This window comes from Berghia stephanieae, chromosome 2 (genome assembly GCF_034508935.2).
Source record: "Berghia stephanieae isolate SIO BIC M18660-M18661 chromosome 2, UCSD_Bste_1.3, whole genome shotgun sequence".
Classification (NCBI taxonomy): Eukaryota; Metazoa; Mollusca; class Gastropoda; order Nudibranchia; family Aeolidiidae; genus Berghia; species Berghia stephanieae.
Window position 1 is genome coordinate 69,852,278 of NC_088361.1, and position 24,231 is coordinate 69,876,508.

The 24,231-nt window shown below is 33.6% G+C and overlaps 1 protein-coding gene across 1 annotated transcript; it reads right to left on the bottom strand.

Annotated features, from left to right (window-relative positions):
- Positions 1-1,971: 1,971 nt before the first annotated feature.
- LOC144965433 (uncharacterized) lies at positions 1,972-7,819 on the bottom strand. The gene is made up of 3 exons (XM_078900772.1): positions 7,600-7,819; positions 5,980-6,121; positions 1,972-2,262 (listed from the first exon to the last, which is right to left on the bottom strand). Exons 1-3 carry the CDS (start codon positions 7,679-7,681, stop codon positions 2,124-2,126), a joined length of 363 nt encoding a protein of 120 aa, XP_078756898.1. The 5' UTR covers positions 7,682-7,819; the 3' UTR covers positions 1,972-2,123.
- Between the last annotated feature and the right edge of the window lie 16,412 nt (positions 7,820-24,231).

Here is a 24,231-nt window from a genome sequence, read left to right on the forward strand (position 1 = left end):
TCTTGTTAATGTATAATAAAGCGTTTCCACCAAGAGAGCAGTCAGAACATCGCGACTCGGACTTCAATTAACAAAGCAATACTCGTCTTTTGATTAAAATGGGAAGATCTGGTTTAGGGTAAAGATAAGATCAAATCTCGCCTTTATAATGTTACATTGCTACCGGGTTCTCTCTCCTCTCTCAACCCCCCCCCCCCCCCCCAAACTTCTATTTCTTTTTTAAAAAACTCATTGTTGCTGACTTCGCATCTGGTGTTGGGGTTATTTTTCGTTTATTTTTTTATCAGACGCAGCTTCGCTGTTTCTTCTTTTTTCTCATTGGTATGTGCTGTACTTCCCCACATGGCTTCCAGCATGTAACGATTCATCTAGGTCACCGAACGATGCTTCTAGGTTTCGTTTTTGTCATGACAGAAACCAAACCGGGCGGCTGGGAGATCGAAAGACCTTTTCTCATATAAGACTTGGTTTTTGCAAGACCCTTACAAACCAATTCCCGCCCCAGCTCTACTCGGAGCGAATGAAGTGTGAAAACGCATGTCAGTAGTTCTGTCAAATTTTGATTTTTCTAACGCCAACTTACCACCTTGTTCTAAACTCACAAACGTTTATTTATCTTCACACCTTGAAGACCCACACACAGAGAGTTACAATAATGGCCCACAGACAGAGGGTTACAATAAGGACCCGAAGCAAGAGGTATACAATAATCAAGACGGGCTAGGATCAATGAAGCACAGCTGACTGTTTTGATTGAATTAACAGGCAGACATGATCTAGCTAATATGTGAATTTAGTCTGCTTTAAAAGTGATAATTTCACTATTTATTCAACATTCCCTATGGGAAAAAAAGCAGAGTGATAAATTTAAACTTTTGCTGTGACCCAATCAAAGGAAGTTCAATCTAGTCATTATTCAGATTTTGATTTGTTGGTCAGCATCCAGGATTTAATTTATCTATTGGTGCTATGAGTGTAGTTAAAATATTCACAATATATGTACCAACACACAAAACTATGTGTATAATTGAACGTCTACAGTCTGATATAATTTAGTGAGAACTAATCACTAGAATGGCTGTCAAAAAATGAGCTTTTATATAACGCAACAACCACTAAACGTTCTCAAACCGCTATACAAAACAATAACAAAGAGTTGATTGATGTCAATTTCATTCCTTTCATAAGCAGCGCTTCACATCTGCAGTCAGATGAGTGTTACATTATTGATTCGTATGCATTTACACTATAAACAATCTCTTAATATGGCTTTATTATTTATTAGATTCAGTTTTTTGTGTTACAGAACTTTGAGCACATTTCTTTGTCAGTATCAGATCTTGTGTGATAATGTGGTGAGGAACGATGGTCTTGGACTCACTACACGACCTCGAACAGGTAATTCGACATTAAGACAGTATGGCTATAGAGTAAAAGTTTCACAGAGCAATTCAAGGTTCTTAAAACCGTTAGCTTTTATACGATAAAAAAAGAAACAATACGATGAAATGGGTATTTCATAGATATATTTTCTTTGAGAACATTAAATTCGGAAGTACCTCTGTTTAAAGCAACATATTCTTATTTCTATATTTGTGTTAGCTCCTGTTGAGCTGCTTGTCTTGTCCTACATGTTAAAGAAACGCGGTTCGGTCACCAGATGATGAAAGATCGTATGTTGCAAAGCGCAAAGATCGTTTCCATACGGTAAGCGTCATATAAATGCATTTTGTACCGTAGTTGTGTTGGACTTGTTGTCTCATACTCTTTGGATCTATCTCTCTTCCATATATGAATCATCTGTTTTCTTTCTCTTAATATATATTTGATAGCACAGGAATATAACGTATTGACCTTATTTTGACTCATCAAAATCACTTGGTTTCGATACCGATGTGACCCAAAAGATTGACAAATATTTTTAAACTATAACACAAACCATAGAAAATAAACGGAATGAAGTAAAACAGGTCTATTATTTATATGGATTTATTTTTAACTCATATAATCCCTCTCAAGATCTTGTTTTATTATTTTAAAACATAGAGTTGTCAGGGTTATTTTATATTTTATACTAAGGGCCCTATAATTTCAGCTAAAAATACTGTTTTTGTGCGTCCCTCTTATGGCCAGGGTCCTGAACAAGCCCAGGTGAAGCATTCTTTTTTACCGTTCTGACACCAGCAGGTACCACATTCGTCAGTCTCCCAGATTTGATGAAAAGGAATGTTGTGGTGGTGGAGGTACTCTTTGCCATCAATCCTGTAAATCAGTGATAGTTGGAGTGATATTTCTGATGATTATATTATTTTGATGGTAATATAATACGGTTGTGGTGTTAATGATTCGATGAAAATGGTGGTGACCGTAATAATTAACTGATTGTTTAGTTGACAATGGGAGAATGGTTATGATAATCTAAATGATGATGATGATGATGATGTTGATGATGATGATGATGATGATGATGATGATGATGATGATGATGATGATGATGATGATGATGATGACGGGTCAAGTCATTACCAATAATAACATTGAGGATACAGGTTGAGAAATAAAAATATCAATTTCTAATGCCCTGTTTTTTTTTAATCACACATAGGGCTACTTATTTTCCAAAATAAAAATATGTTTTTGATTCGTCAATATCAATCCAATCAGACCAAAGTTGATATAATTTTATAATGCCATGATGACACCGTTGCCTAGGAGACAACATAAAAAGCCATCGTTTATGGTGCTTATGCTGGATCAATTGGTGATGACGTCATGTTTTACGTAATAATCATGAATCATCCTAGTTATAGCTTTCACGAATCTATTAAAAATACATGGGTACGTTTTCTGTTGAAAGGTTTAATCTGATATAAGATTTATAATGATTCTAATTTTTGTGTTCTTTTAAATATACAAGGACAGAGATAAAATTGTGACTGTTAGATCTGGCGGATATTACTCAGCCATGCGATTGACTATCGTTCTATCAAAAGGGTAGCAAGACATTGTTATTGTCCGTTTCACGCAATAGAACCCGGAATAAACTCCGGCTCTATGAGCTCTGAAGGACTACTTCTTTCTAACTATCAATTAATGATATATTTTAATTACGTTTTTTAGATTTTCCAACTCAACCATATTTTTAAAACAAAAAAGTACATTATTTACAATTTTAGGGTTACTATTACCCATGCCAGAATCTCGCAATGAAGTCTATCACTAGTGTAAAACAACTCGCATATATCTATATAGATGCAAGGTTCAAGATGCAGATGGAACTTGTGGTCGTGTATTGAAATAATATTGCGATCAAAAGCACCAGATTTTAGAGAAATATTTCAAAACACATTATGTTATGGGAAAATTCCACCACTTTGGAAATGTCAATCACCGTGCCCATTCCTAAATCCTCCTTGCCATCAACATTAATCAATTTCAGACCTATTCTTTTGACATATATCACCATGCAATATCTGGAGAAAATAGTAAAATGTGTTCTTTTAAATGAAATTAACAAAACATTGTATCCACTCCAACTTGCCTATAAACATTCACAATGAGGTTATGACGTGTTTGTGACTCAAACTAGACCTAAACATCCCACCTAGACAAAATATCCGGAAATTATGCCAGAATCCTCTGTGTAGATTTCTCATCAGTCTTTAATGCTATGAATTCACAATTATCAATTTACAAAATACAAGAGATTTATTTAAGCATTTATTTAATTTTGAAATAAGTTCAAAACTTCCTTAATGAAAGACCTCAAGGAAAAGTCCTCCTTGGGTCAAAGCTTTCAAATGAGAGAGCACTATCAGACAGATGTCCCCAGGGGTGTGTAATGTCACATATTCTATATATTATATACGCCAATGACTGCCATTCATTTATTTCTAAATGCCAAATAATTAAATACGCTAACGACACAGAGATTGTAGGCCTTCTCAACCATTATAATGATAGGATAAATAAATATTCTGAACAAATTAATTTATTCATTAAATGGTGCTCTGTTAATATGCTTGCCTCACATAAAATCACAAAGACTGAAGGACAGAGTTTTGATTTTACACATCAAGAAGAAAATAAAAATGTGAAACTGAATATCAAAATTGAGAAGGTAGAAGGAGTAGATGAATTCAAATATCTTGGAGTGTATATAGGTTTTATTAACAAAAAGTGGGGCAGATATTGCATCTCTTGAGGATACTTAGACATTTTGAAATTAGTGAAAAGACCATGATCGTAATATATAAAACTCGTTTATAAGAAGTGTAATTTCCTATGGTATGGTATTGCAATGTGGTATGGTAACTGTGGAGTGAAAGAATAAATAAAACAACAAATAATTAATATTGTTGGGAAAATTGTTGGTTATAGTTTTTAAGAGCACTTGAACTCCACAAGAAAAGAATCCTCGGAATAGCAAATTCAATACTTACCAAACAATCCCACCCCTACATCATTTATTTAAGTTGTTGCCATCTGGTAGGTGTTTTAAAGGTATTAAAGCTAAAACTAACAGATACAAAAAATATTTTATACCCACAGCAATAAGAGTACTAAATGCAAAGAAGTAATGTATATAATATCTTAGACATTGTCCGAAAATGGTATTTCCCTTTTATTTATGAAAGTTTGAATCGTTATTGTACATCTCTCTCTCTCTCTCTCTCTCTCTCTCTCTCTCTCTCTCTCTCTCTCTCTCTCTCTCTCTCCCTCTCTCCCTCTCTCTCTCTCTCGCTCTCTCTCTATCTATCTATCTATCTATCTATCTATCTATCTATCTATCTATCCATCTATCTTGCAGTCATCAGATTAACGTATTCCAGAAATATCTTGCTAGTTTATGAGTGAAAATAAATACATGATGTGCCGTTGTTTCTTTTGTATGTTAAATAAGTAAAATTAAATGATTTTAATGTAATGCAAAAAAAAATGTCAAAATGCCCAACCTAATTTGTCCATGTCAATTAACTCTCAAAAACGCCATTTAAAAACAATTGGCAGAAAATGCCAATATGGCAACCCTGGTAACCAGCATCATAGTTTCTTGTTTAAAATGGCCTCGTAAATATTTAGGATCGAAGAAAATTGATTTTAAAAAATCTATGTAGCCATTGTGAAATAGACATAAATCGCAAAAGTCTCAATGCCCTACATTAGAAGGATAAAAGTGTCAACAAACTGGTTACTTTTCATAGCAGAAAGCAGTCTAGTTTTCCCTGTAGACGACACACACGCAGACACACAGACTTACTCTTTCTTTTATTAACCGTTAACTGCTATACTTTGGGGAAAAAACACGTATCAAAAATTTGTCCATAAAACTTCTTCTTCAAATATCGATGACTATGCGAGATCCCATGTCTGAGAGTTTTTGCCAAGATGACGGTCATTTAAATCGATCGAAATTTGAAGGCCGAGTTTTCTCACCAAATTTTAAATACGTGTTTACAAATTATGTACTGGTTAATGTAGACAAAAACTAAGGGTGATGGATTATACAAGTATGCCAAATGACGAATAGCAAATGGATGTTAAGGTTAAACGTGATACTGGTAAACAGATCCATAAACTCAAGTAAAGGGCAGAAAAGCAATAAGTTTTCAAAGCCTTGAACAGCTATTGAACTACGAGAGTATAATTAAAAAGGCTGCGGAAGAATAAAGATATGGCTTGTCGATCATTTTGGTGTGTATCGGGTCAATTGAAATGTCAATTGAAATTTACAAACCCTTAAAGTTAGTTTTTAATGAGTCACTCACCGTTTATGACATTCGGCACACTAACCAATGGGTAAGAGGTTTTGGGGTCAATTCAACGTTACGTTTACCCAATGGTGCACGCATGAAGATTTATATGAACAATGCCTCGTGATAATAGATATGATCGACGATAGGAGTCCTCAAAATTTAAAAACAAGACCACACTAATCTTTCCAAATTCTACTTAAGTCAACATACTCATGTTCCTTACTTGCAAGAGTTCATGACGAAGGCACAGCTTGAGGTTCCGCATTCGTTTGGGCAGCACATGAAACCATATTCTATTCCACACGTGGAGCAGTCGTCACAATCCGTCGCATTGAGATTTGGGTTTACCTCCACCTCTGGACATGCTGTGGAAGACGGAGAAATTGAGAGACATATTCATTGTGTGTCCTCACTTTAACTCGTACCTTTTAATCGTAGAACGGGTTCAATGTACTACATACCTATTCTAACACGTGGCGAGTTAATATGAAAACATTTAAGTAACCAAGAAAATAGTTGTGGGTTGTTTGAAATCACTTGTTTCAACAGGGACAAGTTCAAAGTCATATGATATACGTATCCTTTCATGGTCATTAGAGAATCAATTGTCGAATCCCTTGTTTTAGAAAATGTAAAACTTTGTAAGAGTTTATTGCTATCGTGGTGAAAGAGCTATGTCAATTTTTTGTTGTAGAGGAACTGAACGTGTATAATTTTACTTTTCTTTATTTTGACATCAAATCAAAACAAAAATGGCAAATCGTTCAAATTCTCACCATAAAGCATATTCATAATTATCAATATTACAAAAATAAAAACAAATCCCTATAATATATAGATAATAATTCAAAAAACGACACTAGAATATTATATAATTCAAAAAAGTGAGTGGAGCAGGCATTTATGGTGATAACAACAAAAAATGAAGTGAGTAGGAAAGTTCCGGATGACAACAGAGAATGATAGGGGCTCGAACCCTCGACCTTACTGGTATGACAACTCCGCCTGGTCGGGGAGATCGTGACTCTACCATATGAACTATCTACGACTCAATGTCTCAATCGTTTCTATGTAACATGTTTGTGTTGAGAATATTGGCAATTTAGCATAATGCTGGCCAACAAACTTCGCCGCATTTTTGTGTGTTGAACTCGTGACCTCAAGAAGACGGGGAGAGAGTGACTCTGGATAGACTAGAATTTGAAGCGACAATTTTTGGGGTCGTAAATAGTTCAAACGGTAGAGTCACGATCTCCCCGGCCAGGCGGAGTTGTAGAAGTAAGGTCGTGGGTTCGAGCCCCCATTGCCGCCAAGAATTTTTATTTTTTGTTGTCTTCTGGAACTTTCCTACTCACTCCATTTCTTGCTGTTATCAATATTATATAATAAAAGTAGATATATATTTTCCAACTATTACAGAACAATCAACCGATATGAAAATCTCCTGACCAAACTTGACGGATCCCAAGATTGAGTTAGTCTCTTGGTAATTTCTTTTTATCATTCATAATTTCTATTCTGATATCTTAATATTACCACCGAATACCCAAAAACACATTTAAATATTTTGTCAAGAAAAATTCAAATTTTGATAAATGGAAATGATTCTCAACTTGTCTATAATTTCCAAACCTTAGATCTCATATTTGAAAGCTTTGGAGAATCTGGGTGTAATTTTAGTGTACCGTAACATCACGACACACATTTTGGGCCTAGATGAAAAAAAAAGTTCTTAAAATTTTTATTCATTAAGAAGACAATAACAGTCATTAAAAAATACGGCACCACATTTAATCCCAATAATTTACAACGTATATTTTTTAAAATAGATTCAATAACTCACTAGTTTGTAGCTGGATCATGCCGAGAGACCAGGCAAACTGGACACTGACCAAGAATAAAATCATATTCATTTTGGAGACCATGGCTCTACAATTATAAACACCGCAATGTTGTTCGTTGTTATCTCTTATTCCACAGGATATGACTCTGATTAAGTTTTGAAGACTGGTAAAAAACTGCTGTTGCTCTTTTTACTGAGGCACGAACGCAACGGTAAAAACTATGACACTCGCTGATATTTATAGCTTATCCGCTATTGTATACTGCTGGACTCACTAATTTGACATTATAACAGCTGTCAGATTAGACTCCCTTGTCTGAAACTTGGCAATTAGGGACGCCATACAAATCAAAATGTTTACAGAGAACCCTAATGACTCTAAATTAAGGATCAACCGTGGCGAAGGGGATACACTGATAGTCAGACAGTCAGAATCACGTGTTTTTTTTTTTCTCTTCTGTGGCGCTGCGTTTTAGCATAGGTATGAGTTTTCTCAAAATATGTTCTGAGGATGAATGATGGGAATTTTATTTATCGATTAAAGTATTGTACAATTGTATATCCTGTTTATTTTGCACAAACACAATACACAAACAAACACACAACTACAAACAAGCGCGTGTGCGTACACATAAACACACACACACACACACACACACACACATCAAAAATAAAAGCACATCCTGTAAAATGCTTTAACACAGTTAATTTTGAAGATAAAATAATCAAATTGACTAAACTAAGGGAGCAGCTTGATGCCAAACTTCAAAAGTCTAACTGGTTGGGTAATAAAAGATGGTATTTTATTCTAGCGCGCCATGTCATATGCAATAAAGGTATAAATCTCAAATTCACACATTCACTTCAACCATAAATAAGACTTTTTACTGTTAATAAATATCAATGGTGTAGTGTGAACATTCAAATATTTGGGGTATTAGAATGTTTCACGATGTGCTCTTTTGTGCCAGACGGTAGGCCCTATATATATATATATATATATATATATATATTATATATATATATTATATATATATATATATATATATACAGGAATAGCTGTCCGTTCACTGAACATGATGATACATCGGTCAACTCAAAATCTATGTCTCAAAAGTTGCGTAAAATTTGAAATTAAATTCTAGTATTTTAATAGACAACACTTTTTTCGATTTCCCTAAAGAACTGTTTGTTTCGGCACAGAGAAATCTTTTCTGCATTAAATGATATCTTAAATATCTTGTTCACTTATCATAGGATTATTTCCCAAATTTAGATCGGGAAATGATTGTTAAATAACTGATGTCGATTCAATGCAAGTCACGGTGACGCAGGAACCAGAAATTATGTACACGTCACTCATCAGGGTCTTCATCACATGGCTCTACTCGGCTATCACTGGTGAGAAAGAATGAAATATGAATGGACTTTTCTTCCTCTTCTTCCTCTTCTTCTTCTTCTTTTACTCCTCCTCCTCCTCCTCCTCCTCCTCCTCCTACTACTACTACTACTACTACTACTACTACTACTACTACTACTACTACTATTACTACTACAACTACTACTACTACTACTACTACTACTACTACTACTACTACTACTACTACTACTACTACTACTACTACCATCACTATCACTACTACTACTACTACTACTACTACTACTACTACTACTACTACTACTATCATCACTATTACTACTACTACTACTACTACTACTACTACTACTACTACTACTACTACTACTACTACTACTACTACTACATCATCATCATCATCATCATCATTATTATTATCATCATCATCATCATCATCATCATCTTCATCAACATCATCATCAACAACAACAACTTAAACTTAAACAGCAATTGAAACTATATCAGCATAAGTTATGATTAGATGGATTTAATAATAAAAACACGAGGGTTTTCAGTCGAAATAAAGTTCAAGGCTTATATAAATTAGTTGTATTTGAAAACTGACCATCTGAGAACCGGATTGTGTCTTCAATTATCCATCCTATCATATCATATCATTGTCTTACTAATGTGAAAGTCAATTCTAGGTCTCGTGACATTTAAGCAACATATAAAAATGTCAAGTCACAGTCATAGTGAGAATAAACACATTCGTCATTAATTATCTCTTGCAATGTATGTATGTATGTATGTATGTATGTATGTATGTATGTATGTATGTATGTATGTATGTATGTATGTATGTATGTATGTATGTATGTATGTATGTATGTATGTATGTATGTATGTATGTATGTATGTATGTATGTATGTATGTATGTATGTATGTATTGTATGTATGTATGTATGTATGTAATGTATGTATGTATGTATGTATGTATGTATGTATGTATGTATGTATGTATGTATGTATGTATGTATGTATGTATGTATGTATGTATGTATGTATGTATGTATGTATGTATGTATGTATGTATGTATGTATGTATGTATGTATGTATGTATGTATGTATGTAATGTATGTATGTATGTTTTGGTAGTATGTATGTATGTATGTATGTATCTATGTATGTATGTATGTATGTATGTATGTATGTATGTATCTATGTATGTATGTATGTATGTATGTATGTATGTATGTATGTATGTATGTATGTATGTATGTATGTATGTATGTATGTATGTATGTATGTATGTATGTAATTATAATACAAATTATTTTCATTAATAAAGTATCCCGTGGTGAGATGATCATTATTTCAGGAAGGAGCTTAACATTTAAAACCAAAAGCTAGAGATGCCTAAATGAGCCAATAAGATGGAGAGAAAAATAAAGTGAGTAAACCTGACCCATATAAAAGGTGACAGCTCTCTCTCTCTCTCTCCCTCTCTCTCTCTCTCTCTCTCTCTCTCTCTCTCTCTCTCTCTCTCTCTCTCTATCTATCTATCTATCTCTCTCTCTCTCTCTAATTATATATATATATATATATATATATATATATATATATATATATATATATATATATATACGGAGTGTTTTTCAACACCCGAAACTCGGGTGTATTATGTCACCAGATAATTGTATTCAGTAGTCTGATGTCACGCCGCCCGGCAACGGCGGCCATCTTAGTTCTAAACAAAGAAAATCATTACTTTCTATTCTTCAGGCTGGCAAGAACCTTTCATATGTCTTGTGATCAGAAATTATAAAAGTCAAAACAAGATCATATTTATAATGGTTTTCTCTTCTGGACACACTTTTATGCTCGTCGGAGAAATATTTCATAAGAGCGTCCGCCATTATTCCGATAGTTTAGAGCCAGTGTTAATAAGATACCATGCGTCATTAGGAAGGAAGTGACGTTACGACTATTGAATCCTATTCGACACCCGAATCGCGCTTGCGCAGTTCGTTTTGACTGTACACAACCGGGGAAGTCAAATCAATCGCCTTCATTGTCGGTCGCAGTCCACAGTTACCATCAGCGAGACGACTTGCTCAAGGCCACACAGCGTAGCGACGGGTGATCGTACTTTATTTGCCATCCACGTTTAAGAGTAATTCTCAATTAACTGTATTAACCAGACTATAAAAGTGTAAGGTTACACATCGTTGTGTGTGTTGGACCGTTATCCTTCCGGATGGCAATGTTGTGAACTTCTTAACCAAGCGTATATTATATATATTGATAGATTATACCATTCCTCCACAGAAAGCTTCAAGGTTACACATCATCTTGTGCGTTAATTCGGCTGGTGGATGTTATGAGTATTTATGCTATTTCGCTAAACGCACGGCATTCTGTGTCGCGAGTATGTCGCAGAGCATCTGTAATTATATGCCCTTTGCTGTTTAAGTCATCTGTGTCAGAATAATATTACGTAGAACGATGTTGACGTCACTTAGGTCTTAGAGAGAGCGTATGTCTGTGTGCGTGTGTGTGTGTGTGTGTGTGTGTGTTTGTGATAGAACGAAAGAAAGCAAGAGAGAGAGAGAGAGAGAGAGAGAGAGAGAGAGAGAGAGAGAGAGAGAGAGAGAGAAATGGTCGTGCAGTTGATGGTTTGTGTTTGCAAAGACGTACAAGAAAACAACAACAATATTTTCTTTTACGAAAAAAAATTCTACCCTGCTTCGGATGCCGAATTCTTTGCTGACAACTGACAATCCACACCCCAAATTCGGGTGTTGAATTATCCTGTGGCTAAATACACCCGAAACTCGGGTGTCAAATGACGCTCCCTTTATTTAATTCTCTTCTGTTTTGTAGAACTCTTTATGGTATTAAAACTATAATCATTTTTTCTACAATCTTTGTGCGGATTTGACAAAACCAATCGGATGTCGCCGAGATAGTTTTGAAATACTAGAGAATTTATTTAAGGCTTAAATGAAGACTCACCTGTAAGGTGGGGATGATATTTGATTATAATTCCATAAACCCGAACATTTTGGTTAACTTTACATGAGTACGGAAACACGCAGGGGCGTGGCTATATTGTTTAATTTGGTGCCTGGCACCGCTTCCATCTTTTAAAACGGATTACAGTATTTTTAAAAATAATAAAACTGTGAAATGGTATATACCGCCTCATACATATTTGGGTAAGTCTTTTTCTTTCTTTTGTTTTTACAAATATAGCATGTTTTAAGTCATTTTCTGTTTCTGATTCTGGCAGCACTTTATACTGTACTGGAAACACGTACGAGTGACGTCACTCTTCGGATCATTTTTTTTAGATTCAATTAACACAGAATACGAGATTACTGAATAGAATCTATACAAGGGGAGGGAAGGCAGGGCATGTAAAATCACCCAGAATGTTGGGGTTTATGGAATTATAATCAAATATTGTAATGTGGTATTTAAGGTGAAGGTTAAATTTTAAAATTTAAGAAAAACGTATGTAGGTACTAACCTCCACACCACACGAGCGTTTAACATAGGTTATCAGGTTGCGTATTAAGTATCCTTCACTTATCCATCATCTTGTTTTTTACAAACATTAACATCTATTAATTTGGTTTCAAAACGTCGTGAAGAAAAATTATTCATATTCAAAATATATAAAATCGTTATTGACTGAACATAAATGAAAATGGAACCGTCAACTTTATTCAAACGGCGGTTTGACAAATTAATTGCAAAAGGAGTTGGGTGTTTTTGGTAGACCATTAAGAACTCGAAATTCAAATAAATAGATAATACTGGCACAAACGTCTAATTCTATTGTTTTGTTTTTGTTTTTTTTTTTGTTTAGAAAATCTTAGTTACTATAAACCTTCTTCAACATCAGGAAATGTGCTCATACAACAACAACAACAACTACTACTACTACTACTACTACTACTACTACTACTACTACTACTACTACTACTACTACTACTACTACTACTACTACTACTACTACTACTACCACTGTCTGTAGCTTTAATGCTAGATTCCTGTTTCATGATAATAATAATAATAATAATAATAATAATAATAATAATAATAATAATAATAATAATAATAATAATAGATCTTTATTGTCCATAAATATGGCAATTTGTCATTTAGTTACACTTGTTATAACGTTATATGATAACTATAACATTGAACAGATATTTCACTCCTACTTATTCTCTCTCTCTTTCTCTCTCTCTCTCTCTCTCTCTCTCTCTCTCTCTCTCTCTCTCTCTCTCTCTCTTCCTCTCTTTCTTTCACGCGTGCAATATACACAACATAAACATATTCATTTCATTTTCAATTCGTTACATTTTCGGCAATTCAACACCAAATATTATCATTATCAATTGGTCACTTAATCTAACATTAAATAAATTAATCAGTCAATCAGTCAACGTATCTATCCTTGGTTTTGCTGTACCATATGAAATATTCAAAATTTTTATTGCTGATGGAACGAACGTTGATTTATACTTGTTAGTTCTACATTTAATCTGACAAAACCTTCTCCCAGATGGTAAAATACTAAATTCATGGTATGAAATATGTTTTTTATTGTTGGTAATTGAGAATGCTATCCTTTCTATTGCTTTTCCATGAATTCTTTCTACTCCATCAAGAGGATGGTTTATTATTTTTGATGCCTCTTTGTAATTCTAAATCATCATACAACGCTTTATATAACATTAAGCGAAGGATAGGTCTTCAATCAACAAATTGCGAAATAAGATGAAATTAGCGGTGCAATTCTGTGTCGGAAGTAAACATAGTCGCCGCCATTTCGATTTCCTCGAGACAAAAACATTGATACGAACGATTTTTCCGAGGATTTGAAGCAGAACTCTAAACGTTAAAGTTTGAAGTACATACCATTCATTAATACGAACAATCATACAACGTTTAATACGTAAATGAGTGAAATGTTGTCATGAAACAAATAAATATCAAAAGAATTCATCACATAGGTGTAACTGTGCGTCGCTATTCAGCGCCGCCATTTTGAAAAAAAAATGTAATATGTGGTATGTATGTGAAAATAATAGAATAATGAAAAAAAAATAATAATCATAATAATGATAATAGTAATAATAATAATAATAATAATAATAATAATAATAATAATAATAATAATAATAATAATAATAATGAAAATAATAATAATAATAATAATAATAATAATAATAATAATAATAATAATAATAATAATAATAATAATAATAATAATAATAATAATAATAATAATAATAACAATAATAATAATAATAATAATAATAATAATAATAATAATAATAATAATAATAATAATAATAATAATAATAATAATAATAATAATGATGATGATGATGATTACTACTACTACTACTACCACTACTACTACTACCATTACTACTACAATTACTATTAATACTACAATTACCACTACCATTACTACTACCATTACTATTACAATTACTTACTACTACTACTACTACTACTACTATTACTACTAATAATAATAATAATAATAATAATAATAATAATAATAATAATAATAATAATAATAATAATAATAATAATAATAATATTAATAATAATATAATAAAATAATATAATAATATCAATTGCAATTTTAAATTTTTATTAAACTGTGCTTTCCTTGGTCACTTCAAATTAATTAATAAAAAGGTCCTATGATAATGACAAACTTTTAAGGTAGGTTATCTAATCATAAATATACTCTGATTGCAATTTTCTGGTCATTGTCCTGTTTTATTTGAAGATGTGGCAAAGTATTATGATTGTAGACTCACAACACTACCTCAATTAGGTAAAAGGGTTACAAGAGTCAATTAGCCCCTTCGACAGTATGCCCTTAGGTGAAACATTTTAAAAACTTTTTTTAACTTTAATACTGTTAGTGTATTTGCAAGGTTCGCAGAAAACCTGTCTTTGACCATTCATGAATTTGAAGACCATGGTTGCCGCTTTGTATTTTACATTTTGTTCTACTGCCAGCCAGTGGAGTTGTTGCATAAGAATCTTCCTTTATTTTCTTCTGAAAATAGATGCGGTCGTCATTGTTATTGGAGATGTGTACATGTTCAATTGTTATAATTATATTATAAGACATCAAAACAGGGAGTTACAATAACCCAGCTTTAGTAATATTATAGATGTTACTCACGTGTTGCAGGTTTCTCTTGTAATGGAAGATCACGGTTTTTATAGTAGATGATTGTCCCTCTGTTTGATCCCGATGTGGATTGGACTTGAAGTACCATGCACACATTTAAGTTGCTCTTACTTCTATCATATCTATACCTTAGATGATTAGTCCATTTTCTTTTTTTTATGAGAAAGCACAGGCATAAAGTATATTAATCCTAATTCGGCCCACCAGTCACATCAATTCCAAATTTTGACATGACCTAAAAGGTACTTCAAGTGTATTAAACTCTGGATAAAAGCAAAACAAAAGATAACCAAAACAAAACTAGCGAGTTCTATTATTTTTATTGATTTATTTTTCAAGAAATCAGTGATTGTCTCATAAAAATCCTCTCACACTTTCCTTCTTATTATAAAAGAACATGATGGATGTTGTAATAGGACCCCGCTGTTGTTTCATTGACATCTGAGAGAAAATAACTTTCACATGAGATTTTGATGGCTGAAAATGGCGGCTAGTTGAGAGAATAACCCATGTCGTCACCCTATGGCCGAGGTCCTGAACAGGGATATAAGTAGCATTCTTTCTTGCCGTTCTGACACCAGCAGGTACCACATTCGTCAGTCTCCCAATTGTTTTGGAAGGGTATGGTACGATGGTGAGAGTACTCTTCACCATCAATCCTGCCAGATATTGTAATCTCATAATGACACGATTGCCATTGGAGTCAGCTCTAAATATCTAAAATTAGATGACTTTATAAAAACAATCGATGTTACTGTCGTCATTAGCGAGAATCGTGTTTAAATTTCTTGAACCAATGATGATTGTATGCTGTTTTACAGTGAGTTGCCCACCACGTTAAAAATGAGTGACTCTTTGTTATTTTAAAACGCTCTTAATATGGGCGACATAATTCAACCAGGCTTCAATTTTAGTATGTTACGGATTGATTGAAAGTTAAATAAAGACCCTACAAGATTGCTCTTTTTATTATCTTTTAAGGCAAGAATGTTAATTTTAATTTCAATTTTAACCATTCGAAATTTAAACTGATTAGCACAGGTTATTGCGCATGTTGCTACTGTGTAAAATCATGGTCGATAACACGAGCCATCAAAATTGTAAGAAAAGACCAAAGCTTCCGTAAACAGACTACAGTTCCTTACCTGCATGAGTTCATAACGAAGACACAGCTCGAGGTTCCACACGTGTTTGGGCAACACATGTAACCATGTGTCTTTTCACAGACGCCGCAATCGTCTTCGGTGAGGTTTGGGTCAACAGGCTCCTCTGGACATTCTGAGAGTGAGAGAGAGAGAGAGAGAGAGAGAGAGAGAGAGAGGGAGGGAGATAGAGAGAGAGAGAGAAATTGGACAGAGAGAGAGGGAGAGAGAGTGGGAGAGAGAGAGAGAGAGAGAGAGAGAGAGAGAGAGAGAGAGAAAGAGAAATATATTTATTTTATCATATCTATATTGTACCGTGCATTTTAGAGGAAATATGCGGTTTGTGACCTTTTGGTTCACTACACACTTATTCTAACTAATTAGCATTCAGTGGTGAAGATTTTTTAACACAGACAAATGATAAAAGTGAACTAAACAACTACTATAACAATAGTAGAAAGAATATAATCATTTGCGTAACTCTAAAGAGTGATAAATCTATGGAAATGATTGTAGAACCTCCAGTTGTAAATCTAAGAATATTCCAAAAGTAAAGTTGTGGTTGCGAAGGAGCATTGTCATAATATCATGGGTGCAAAAAGGCCTATAGTAGTTTTCCTCAATTCAGGACAATTTCCCTGCTTTGTTGATGTAACGCAGAGGAAAACAAATTCCTGATTATGTGTAGACATCTTCATCATCATCATCATCATCATCATCATCATCATCATCATCATCATCATCATCATCATCATCATCAACATCATCGTCTTCGTCGTCATTATCATCATAATCATTATTATTATTATCATCAAAAACAAAAAGAGCAAAAAAACAAAACAAACAAACAAACAAACAACAAAAGACAACCTCTCTTTCTGGATTTTGACCTGTTTTGCTTTGTTATTTATTTTTTGGGTTTTTTTTTTTAGCGAAGTAGGCTATTCTTTTCTTGTTCCGTTTGTGGGCATGAATTTCGTAGATTTGTTCTTATTTTCCATTAGGTTTTTTTTTTTTTTTGTTTTTTTTTTTTTGTTTTTTTTTTTTTTTGTTTTTTTTGGTTTCTTTTTCTTTTATTTTTTTTTCTTTTATTTTTTTTGTTTGTTCGTTTATGTCTCTGATTATATTGTTGTTTTATTACGAGATTTCTATTTTTTTCTGTTTTCTCCTTTTTTGCCTCGATTATATTGTTTCTGAGCAATAAATGTTATATTATATTTACATGTTTTTGTATCTGATCATTTAATTGCCTTCTGAAGTATTTTTGTATTTGTTGTTTTTTTGTTTTTTTGGTTTTTTTTTTTTGTTTTTTTTTTTTTGTTTTTTTTTTTTTTGTTTTTCGTTGGTTTGTTTTATTATTTAATAACCAAATAAAGTATGCACTTTTTGAGTTCGGAGTTGGTATGAAAATTACAATTTGCAATATTCTATAGAAATTATCTGAAATAGAGAAAAAAAAAGAGGGAGGTGGGGGGGCATTTATCCTTAGCAATGCTCTGTAGAAATAGAAAGAAAAAAGTGGCGGAGCCAGGATTCAAACACACTGCGTCGATCTCGACATGCCTTCTAAAACAGACGACTTTGCCCATTCGGCCACGACATTCAGATGAATGTCGACGCATCTTGTCTATATGTTGTAACCTACTATCCATCGACTGATTTATTGATGGTTAATTCTATCCTTCATTGGTATTTTATTAACTTTACTTATTTCTATGTGCATGTATTGCATACATAAACAGCAAAAACCCTCGGCATTTTGACAGTTTTTTGTTGACTTCGCCACAATCAGTTGTTCTCAATGTAAACAACGCGATCGGAAGTAACAATGGTCTCACTTCAAAGGAAGCAACCGTGGATGGTATATGCGTGACGTCATCGGCATACTCTCTACAGGACCATTTCGCTACCACGCCAACATTTAATGTTGTGAGCATTTCTTCTGGGCACGGAGCGAGGGTGATACTGAGGACACCAACGCATACCTCTATTGAATGTCAACTACACCAAGACCATTATAACGACAGGGCAGTGATGAAAAAAAACCCTTTTATTTATTATTATTTTTTTTACATATTTGATCCTTTATTTACATAAAATCTCAAAACACATTTTCTTCTTCGCGTTAGTCATTGAGAGCTCCTTTTTTGGGCTGGGATCAGAATTTTAACTGAGTATTAGTGTACTAGTTTAGCGACAGGCACTAAGATTTCAACAATGTGGTCGACAAAGTGTTTTGCGATTTAGACAACCGCTTTGAACAAAAATGCGACGAGGAAGAAAGATACAGACATTAAGTGCCCAGTTGATGTTGTTTATGACTTTAAGTAATAGCTCCCATCGGAAGACTAAGACTGAGACAGATTGGCTTCGAAGAGAAAAAAACGACGAGGAAGGATAATGGAGAGTTAGTCTTTTGGTATTGTGACAATAGTGTGGTTCATCTGAATCGGGTATTCTGGGTTTTCGTTTATTTTTTTTATTTTTGTTTTGTTTTGTTTTTTCGAGTTGCTATTTTTAAAAAAAGACGTTTTTGTTGTTTTGTTGTTGTTGTTTTTTTTTTGTTTTGTTTTTTGTTTTACGAGTAGGTGTCATCAAATAACTATGGCATTTAAGTAAGGGGTAAGTTCACATAGAATACGATACTCAATAATCACAAGCCGATTAATTCGTTTGCAGTGAAAAAGTATGGGAACTAATTTGTTCCCTGCACAAACAAAAACGAATTAGCTCAAGCAAAATTCTATGTTAAAGGCCACGGAGTCTGAATCTAGAGAATGTTATCAAGATCAGATTTCGTTTGTCATTTGTTTTAATCATGCTTAATACTAGAAAAACTTTAAGTTGACAAATAAATTACTAAATTACATGGGAAAAAGGACCTGGTCTGCCACAATCTGACCCTTTAAAGAACCTGTCTTGTCTACGCAAGAGGGAGGGGGGGGGGGGCGCTTGGTTCTTAACTAGAGTCAGGTCCCCACATGGCCAACAATAGACCGAAAACGGACATGAAAGTGACCCATCTTAATGTGTAAATTACGTAATAATGAAAATACTGCTGCTTGAAGCTCGAAGAAAAAAAATAAAGATAAGAATTGAATTTATTATTTTATTAGACGAAGACAGATACGTTGAACGTTTCGAGTTTCCCCTTTATCAACAAAACACGATGAATGCAACACTAAGGACGAATGAGACATGTGTGAATGGTTTATTCACCTCAAATACGCTATTCACACATATCTCATTCGTCCTTTGTGTTTTATTCATGGCGTTTTGTTGATAAAGGGGATACCCGAAACGTGCAATAGATTGAAGCTTACAATGCAATACTTATATTTATTTGTAAATTCCCTAGGTCATCTCAAACACAAACTACAATGATGCAATGTCAGGCAATTGGATTCCTTAGTCTGTTGTCACGTGGCCCAGCAACGGCGAGCAGCGTGTTTCTAAACAAAGAAGATCGGACCTTTCTATTCTTCATGCTGGCTAGAACTTTTCATATGTCATGTGATCAGAATGCATAAAAGTCAAAACATGATCATATTTATAATGTTTTTCTCCTCTGGATACACATTTATGCTCGTCGGAGAAATATTTCATATGCGCGTCCGGCATTGTCCCGATAGTTGAGAGCCAGTTACAAGTTACTATGCGTCTTTACGAGGGAAGTGACGTCATGACTGTTGAAGCCAATTGAGTTTCTTAACGGCAAACCGCTCTGCAACCTCGCCAAGTAAAAAGCCAGAGACTGAAGTAATCGGCAACGTCCAGGGATGATATGTTTGGACTTTGTACTTTGGACGGACTTGGGGGAAATTTACTGGCTATATCAGGCAGAGGTCTGCTCTGCCACGCCTCCCGGGTCCGGACCAGATTTTCCAGAATTTCTGAAACAATCTCCCCTTATCTCTTCGTGACGTCCCTACTGAACTCGCTTTCAGGAAACACTTTAAAATTTTATTTATTTAGAGAATTCTTAATTTATTAGTTAGTTGGGGGTTTTTTGAGCAGACGATGATCACAGGAATGCACGATGTCATTATATATATATATATATATATATATATATATATATATATATATATATATATATATATATATATATAAATTTATTCTTTTCTATATGTTAAATAGGTAGACAGTTGGATGGTGAAAGGTACGTGTGTGTGTGTGTGTCAAAGAGAGAGAAAGATATATATACACACACAAATATATATATATATATATATATATATATATATATATATATATATATATATGTATGTATGTATGTTACATGAGCTTGGTTTGTTGTGTGTTGTTGCTTGTTGAAATGGTTCCGTAGGTTTGTAGTTGATTAGTAAGTACTTCCGTCGATGTGGTCAAGTATTGTACATCTCATTTTTCGTGTTGAGGGTGTTTGATTATAGTATATTTCTCTTTCAGGCATAAGCTACATTGTTTTGATGTTGGTATGTATCCTGTTGCTTTAGATATAATTTTCCATGAAATGTTGTGGTCTAGTTTGTTGTCTTTTAATTTCCAAATATGTTCGCTGAGTTTTGTGGATGATTTTTTGTTATATATATATATATATATATATATATATATATATATATATATATATATATATATATATATATATATATATATATGAGCCAAGGTCAAAAGGTGACCGTCTGATACCAGTGTTAAGAAAACTTGAATTTTACTTAATTATGGGCTGTTTTCATTGGGTTAATGCTTGTAATCAATTGATAATATGAAGAAGAGATAAAATGAGATAGCTCAACATATTCTGTTCAACAGAATATGAAATAAACAACTTAAAAGTCAAATTTGAATGCAGTTTGGAATGTGCTTAAAACGAGGTCAACGCATCACCTTTTTAGAAAGCATGTATAAATTAAATGTGATGTTTTAGCTCACATGATTGAAATTTGACTAATAGTATAAAGTCAAAATTTACTTTTAAACGCAATTGCAGTATATTACATATCTGATTCAGTTTCATATAGAGTTCTTAAAAAGTTGGTATTGCTTGTGACCTTTGGTGTCATCAAACACAGCACAATACTAAGACTCGACACGAAACTTTAAAGCTCATATTTAATGGTTATAAAATGTTTTATTATGAGAAAAAAGCATAGATTTTCCTTCTGAACTCAAATCTTGGAGTAAATGTATTCCGTTTTGCTAATATTGAGGTTTATTGGTTTTGGTGTCACAAGCAACACGGCATGCGTGAACACGTGGAAGTTTGTTTCGTTAAATGGCGATTCGGAATTTTGATCCACCCTTCTTACCAGCCTTTGAAGTGCAGCACTTTCAGTTGCCTTTCCAGCGTGGCTCCATGCAGAAAAGGTAAGTTGAACTTTGGTGTCATTGGTATTTTACATTGTCACAAGCAACACTTGATATTGGATATTACAAAGTGCCACCAACAAATTATGTTTTCATCTGATATTCTATTTACAAATATGATATTATGACATCTCATCTGAGTCTGTGATTTTGACACAATTAATCATTTCCTTGTAATTCTATTTTTTTATGTTTTAGGATTGTATGAATCAAGAAAAAGACAAAACTCAAGCTTTTGACGAATCCAGATAAATAGAAGGGTTGTCAAGAAATTTGATTTGTTTTACTATTAACACACTAAATTACTACAAACAAGCAGATTTGAGCAGTAGGGTGATGTTATCGTCTGGTTACATGAATTCATTACCATAGCTGATATTTATCTAGAGTTTGTGTGACTTCTGGTACTTTTTGTGACCATTGGTGTCATTGGTTAAAATGTCACAGTTGACACTTAAGTTTGAAGTTTCTAATGTATTTCTGTTTTCATGTTCTGCAAAGCTTGAAATGTCATTGAATTCCATTTTAACAGACTGTATTATATTTGTTCAGTTGCTATTCTTGATTTATTGAGGCAAAATTGCGTTCTAGTGCCGATTTTGACCCAAGTAATAGCAACAATGGTATTACTAATTTCTAAATATATTTCCAATTTGAAAGTATTTAGTTTCTTAACATATTATTGAATTTTATTTTAGCATAATTGACTGTTGGCTTGGATGGTCATCTGATTTGCGGTTATTATGCTTTTTTGACTGAAAATAATGATATAGTATGGACGAAAGTGTGATTTGGTGTTGCTTGTACATAAGTATAAGTAATGGTGTCACCGGTCTTATGTCACAAGTCACATTCAGATGCTCTATTTTCCATGTATATTTCTATTTTTGAAGTTTCTGAAATATTATTAAATTCCATATTTACCTGAGGTTATTACACTGGTTTGACTGAAATTAATGATATATTGTCGAAATTGCAATTTGGTATTGCTTGTGACATAAGTAATGGTGTCATCGGTCTAATGTCACAAGTGAACAATGTCGCTAAATAAGATATCGATGGCCCGTTGATCAAACCTCTGAGGTAGCGTTTTTGCCAATCCGCTGATCTAACCTCTGATGTCAACTGATGTTAGTTCAGAGTTCAAGGGAGACGGAGTAGTACTTTCAAGCAATCAAAAACACGTCATGTAAATGATGTATAGTTTGTTTTCGTGGATTAGAAAGAATGATTGTGTTTTTAACTACAAAATCAATATTTCAATTTACTGTTAATATGGTTGTATTGACATTGGACTCTATGATTTTGGGCATCCATAAATATCACAGCTGCTAAATAATTGTCAATTTCTAAAGTCACGATGCGACTGAACTTCAAGCCTATTATCTCCCGGTTATGCTTTACTAGTAAATATAATGTACGAAATAATGATTGGGTATTTAAAAAGATAATACGCCGATCACCTGTTCTCCCTATCTCTATTAATTTAAAATAACAAAGCTCGATCATGACAATTACCCTATTAAATCACGTCATCCCCATGACATGTCCACCTGATGCTATCCTGATATCATACCACCATTTAAACCCCTACCCATCCTGTCCAACAAACAACAAAGAACTTTTGATTTATGTTTTTTAAAAGGAAAAGAAAAAGCTAAACAAACAAAAACAAACAAACAAACAAATAAACAAAAAAACAACAAAACTAAAAAAAAAACATTGAGCATTTATATAGAGCAATATCCAGTAAACGCGGTCAGGGCACTTTGCAAAGGGTCCCTGGCCAGCAGCAATAACTAACAAGTAGGGCGGAACATGATGCCTGTAAAGAGATATTATTATTTTCCCAACAGAGACAGTGCTGTTAACGGCCTGATACTCATTTTACACCTGGGTACGGCTAGATAATGTGGTTTAAGAGTCTTTTCCAAGGACTCAGTTATGCGCCGCTCAGAGCGGGACTCGATCCCAAGACACCTTCTAATGAGGAAGAGTGTTATACCACAAGACGACATAGTTGCACTATTTTGATTATTGATGAAGTTGGATTTTTTAAAATGCCATTACACTCCAAGGGTTTATCTAGGCCTATTGCTCCGATTCCAAATCCAAGTCCAAAACAAAGGGTAAAAATGTTCCTCTTCTAAGAGAAAGAATGATGGTGGAGATGACAAAACGGAAAGCTTCGTCAGAGAGGCCCTATCCAGCATAAGATCGATCGAATGAAATTAGAGAGACAACCGATAGTAAATGGAACCTCCAAGACATCAGTGTCAAACATTCTAAAGCCGACCTTGATTATAGTTTTGACTTTGATTCAAAGAGATCGGCTAAACCACATAACATCTTTACTGATGAGGCGGACAATTAAAGGTATTAAAGGTATATAACACTTTTTATTCAATCGGAATTAGAAAAAAAAACAATTTTTTTTAATTGAGAATGATAAATCTCGTAAGTGAAACAATTCTGAATGTTAATCAAATATGTATTAAATATAATTTTCTAATTATCTGATTTATTGCATAATCTTATATTTGG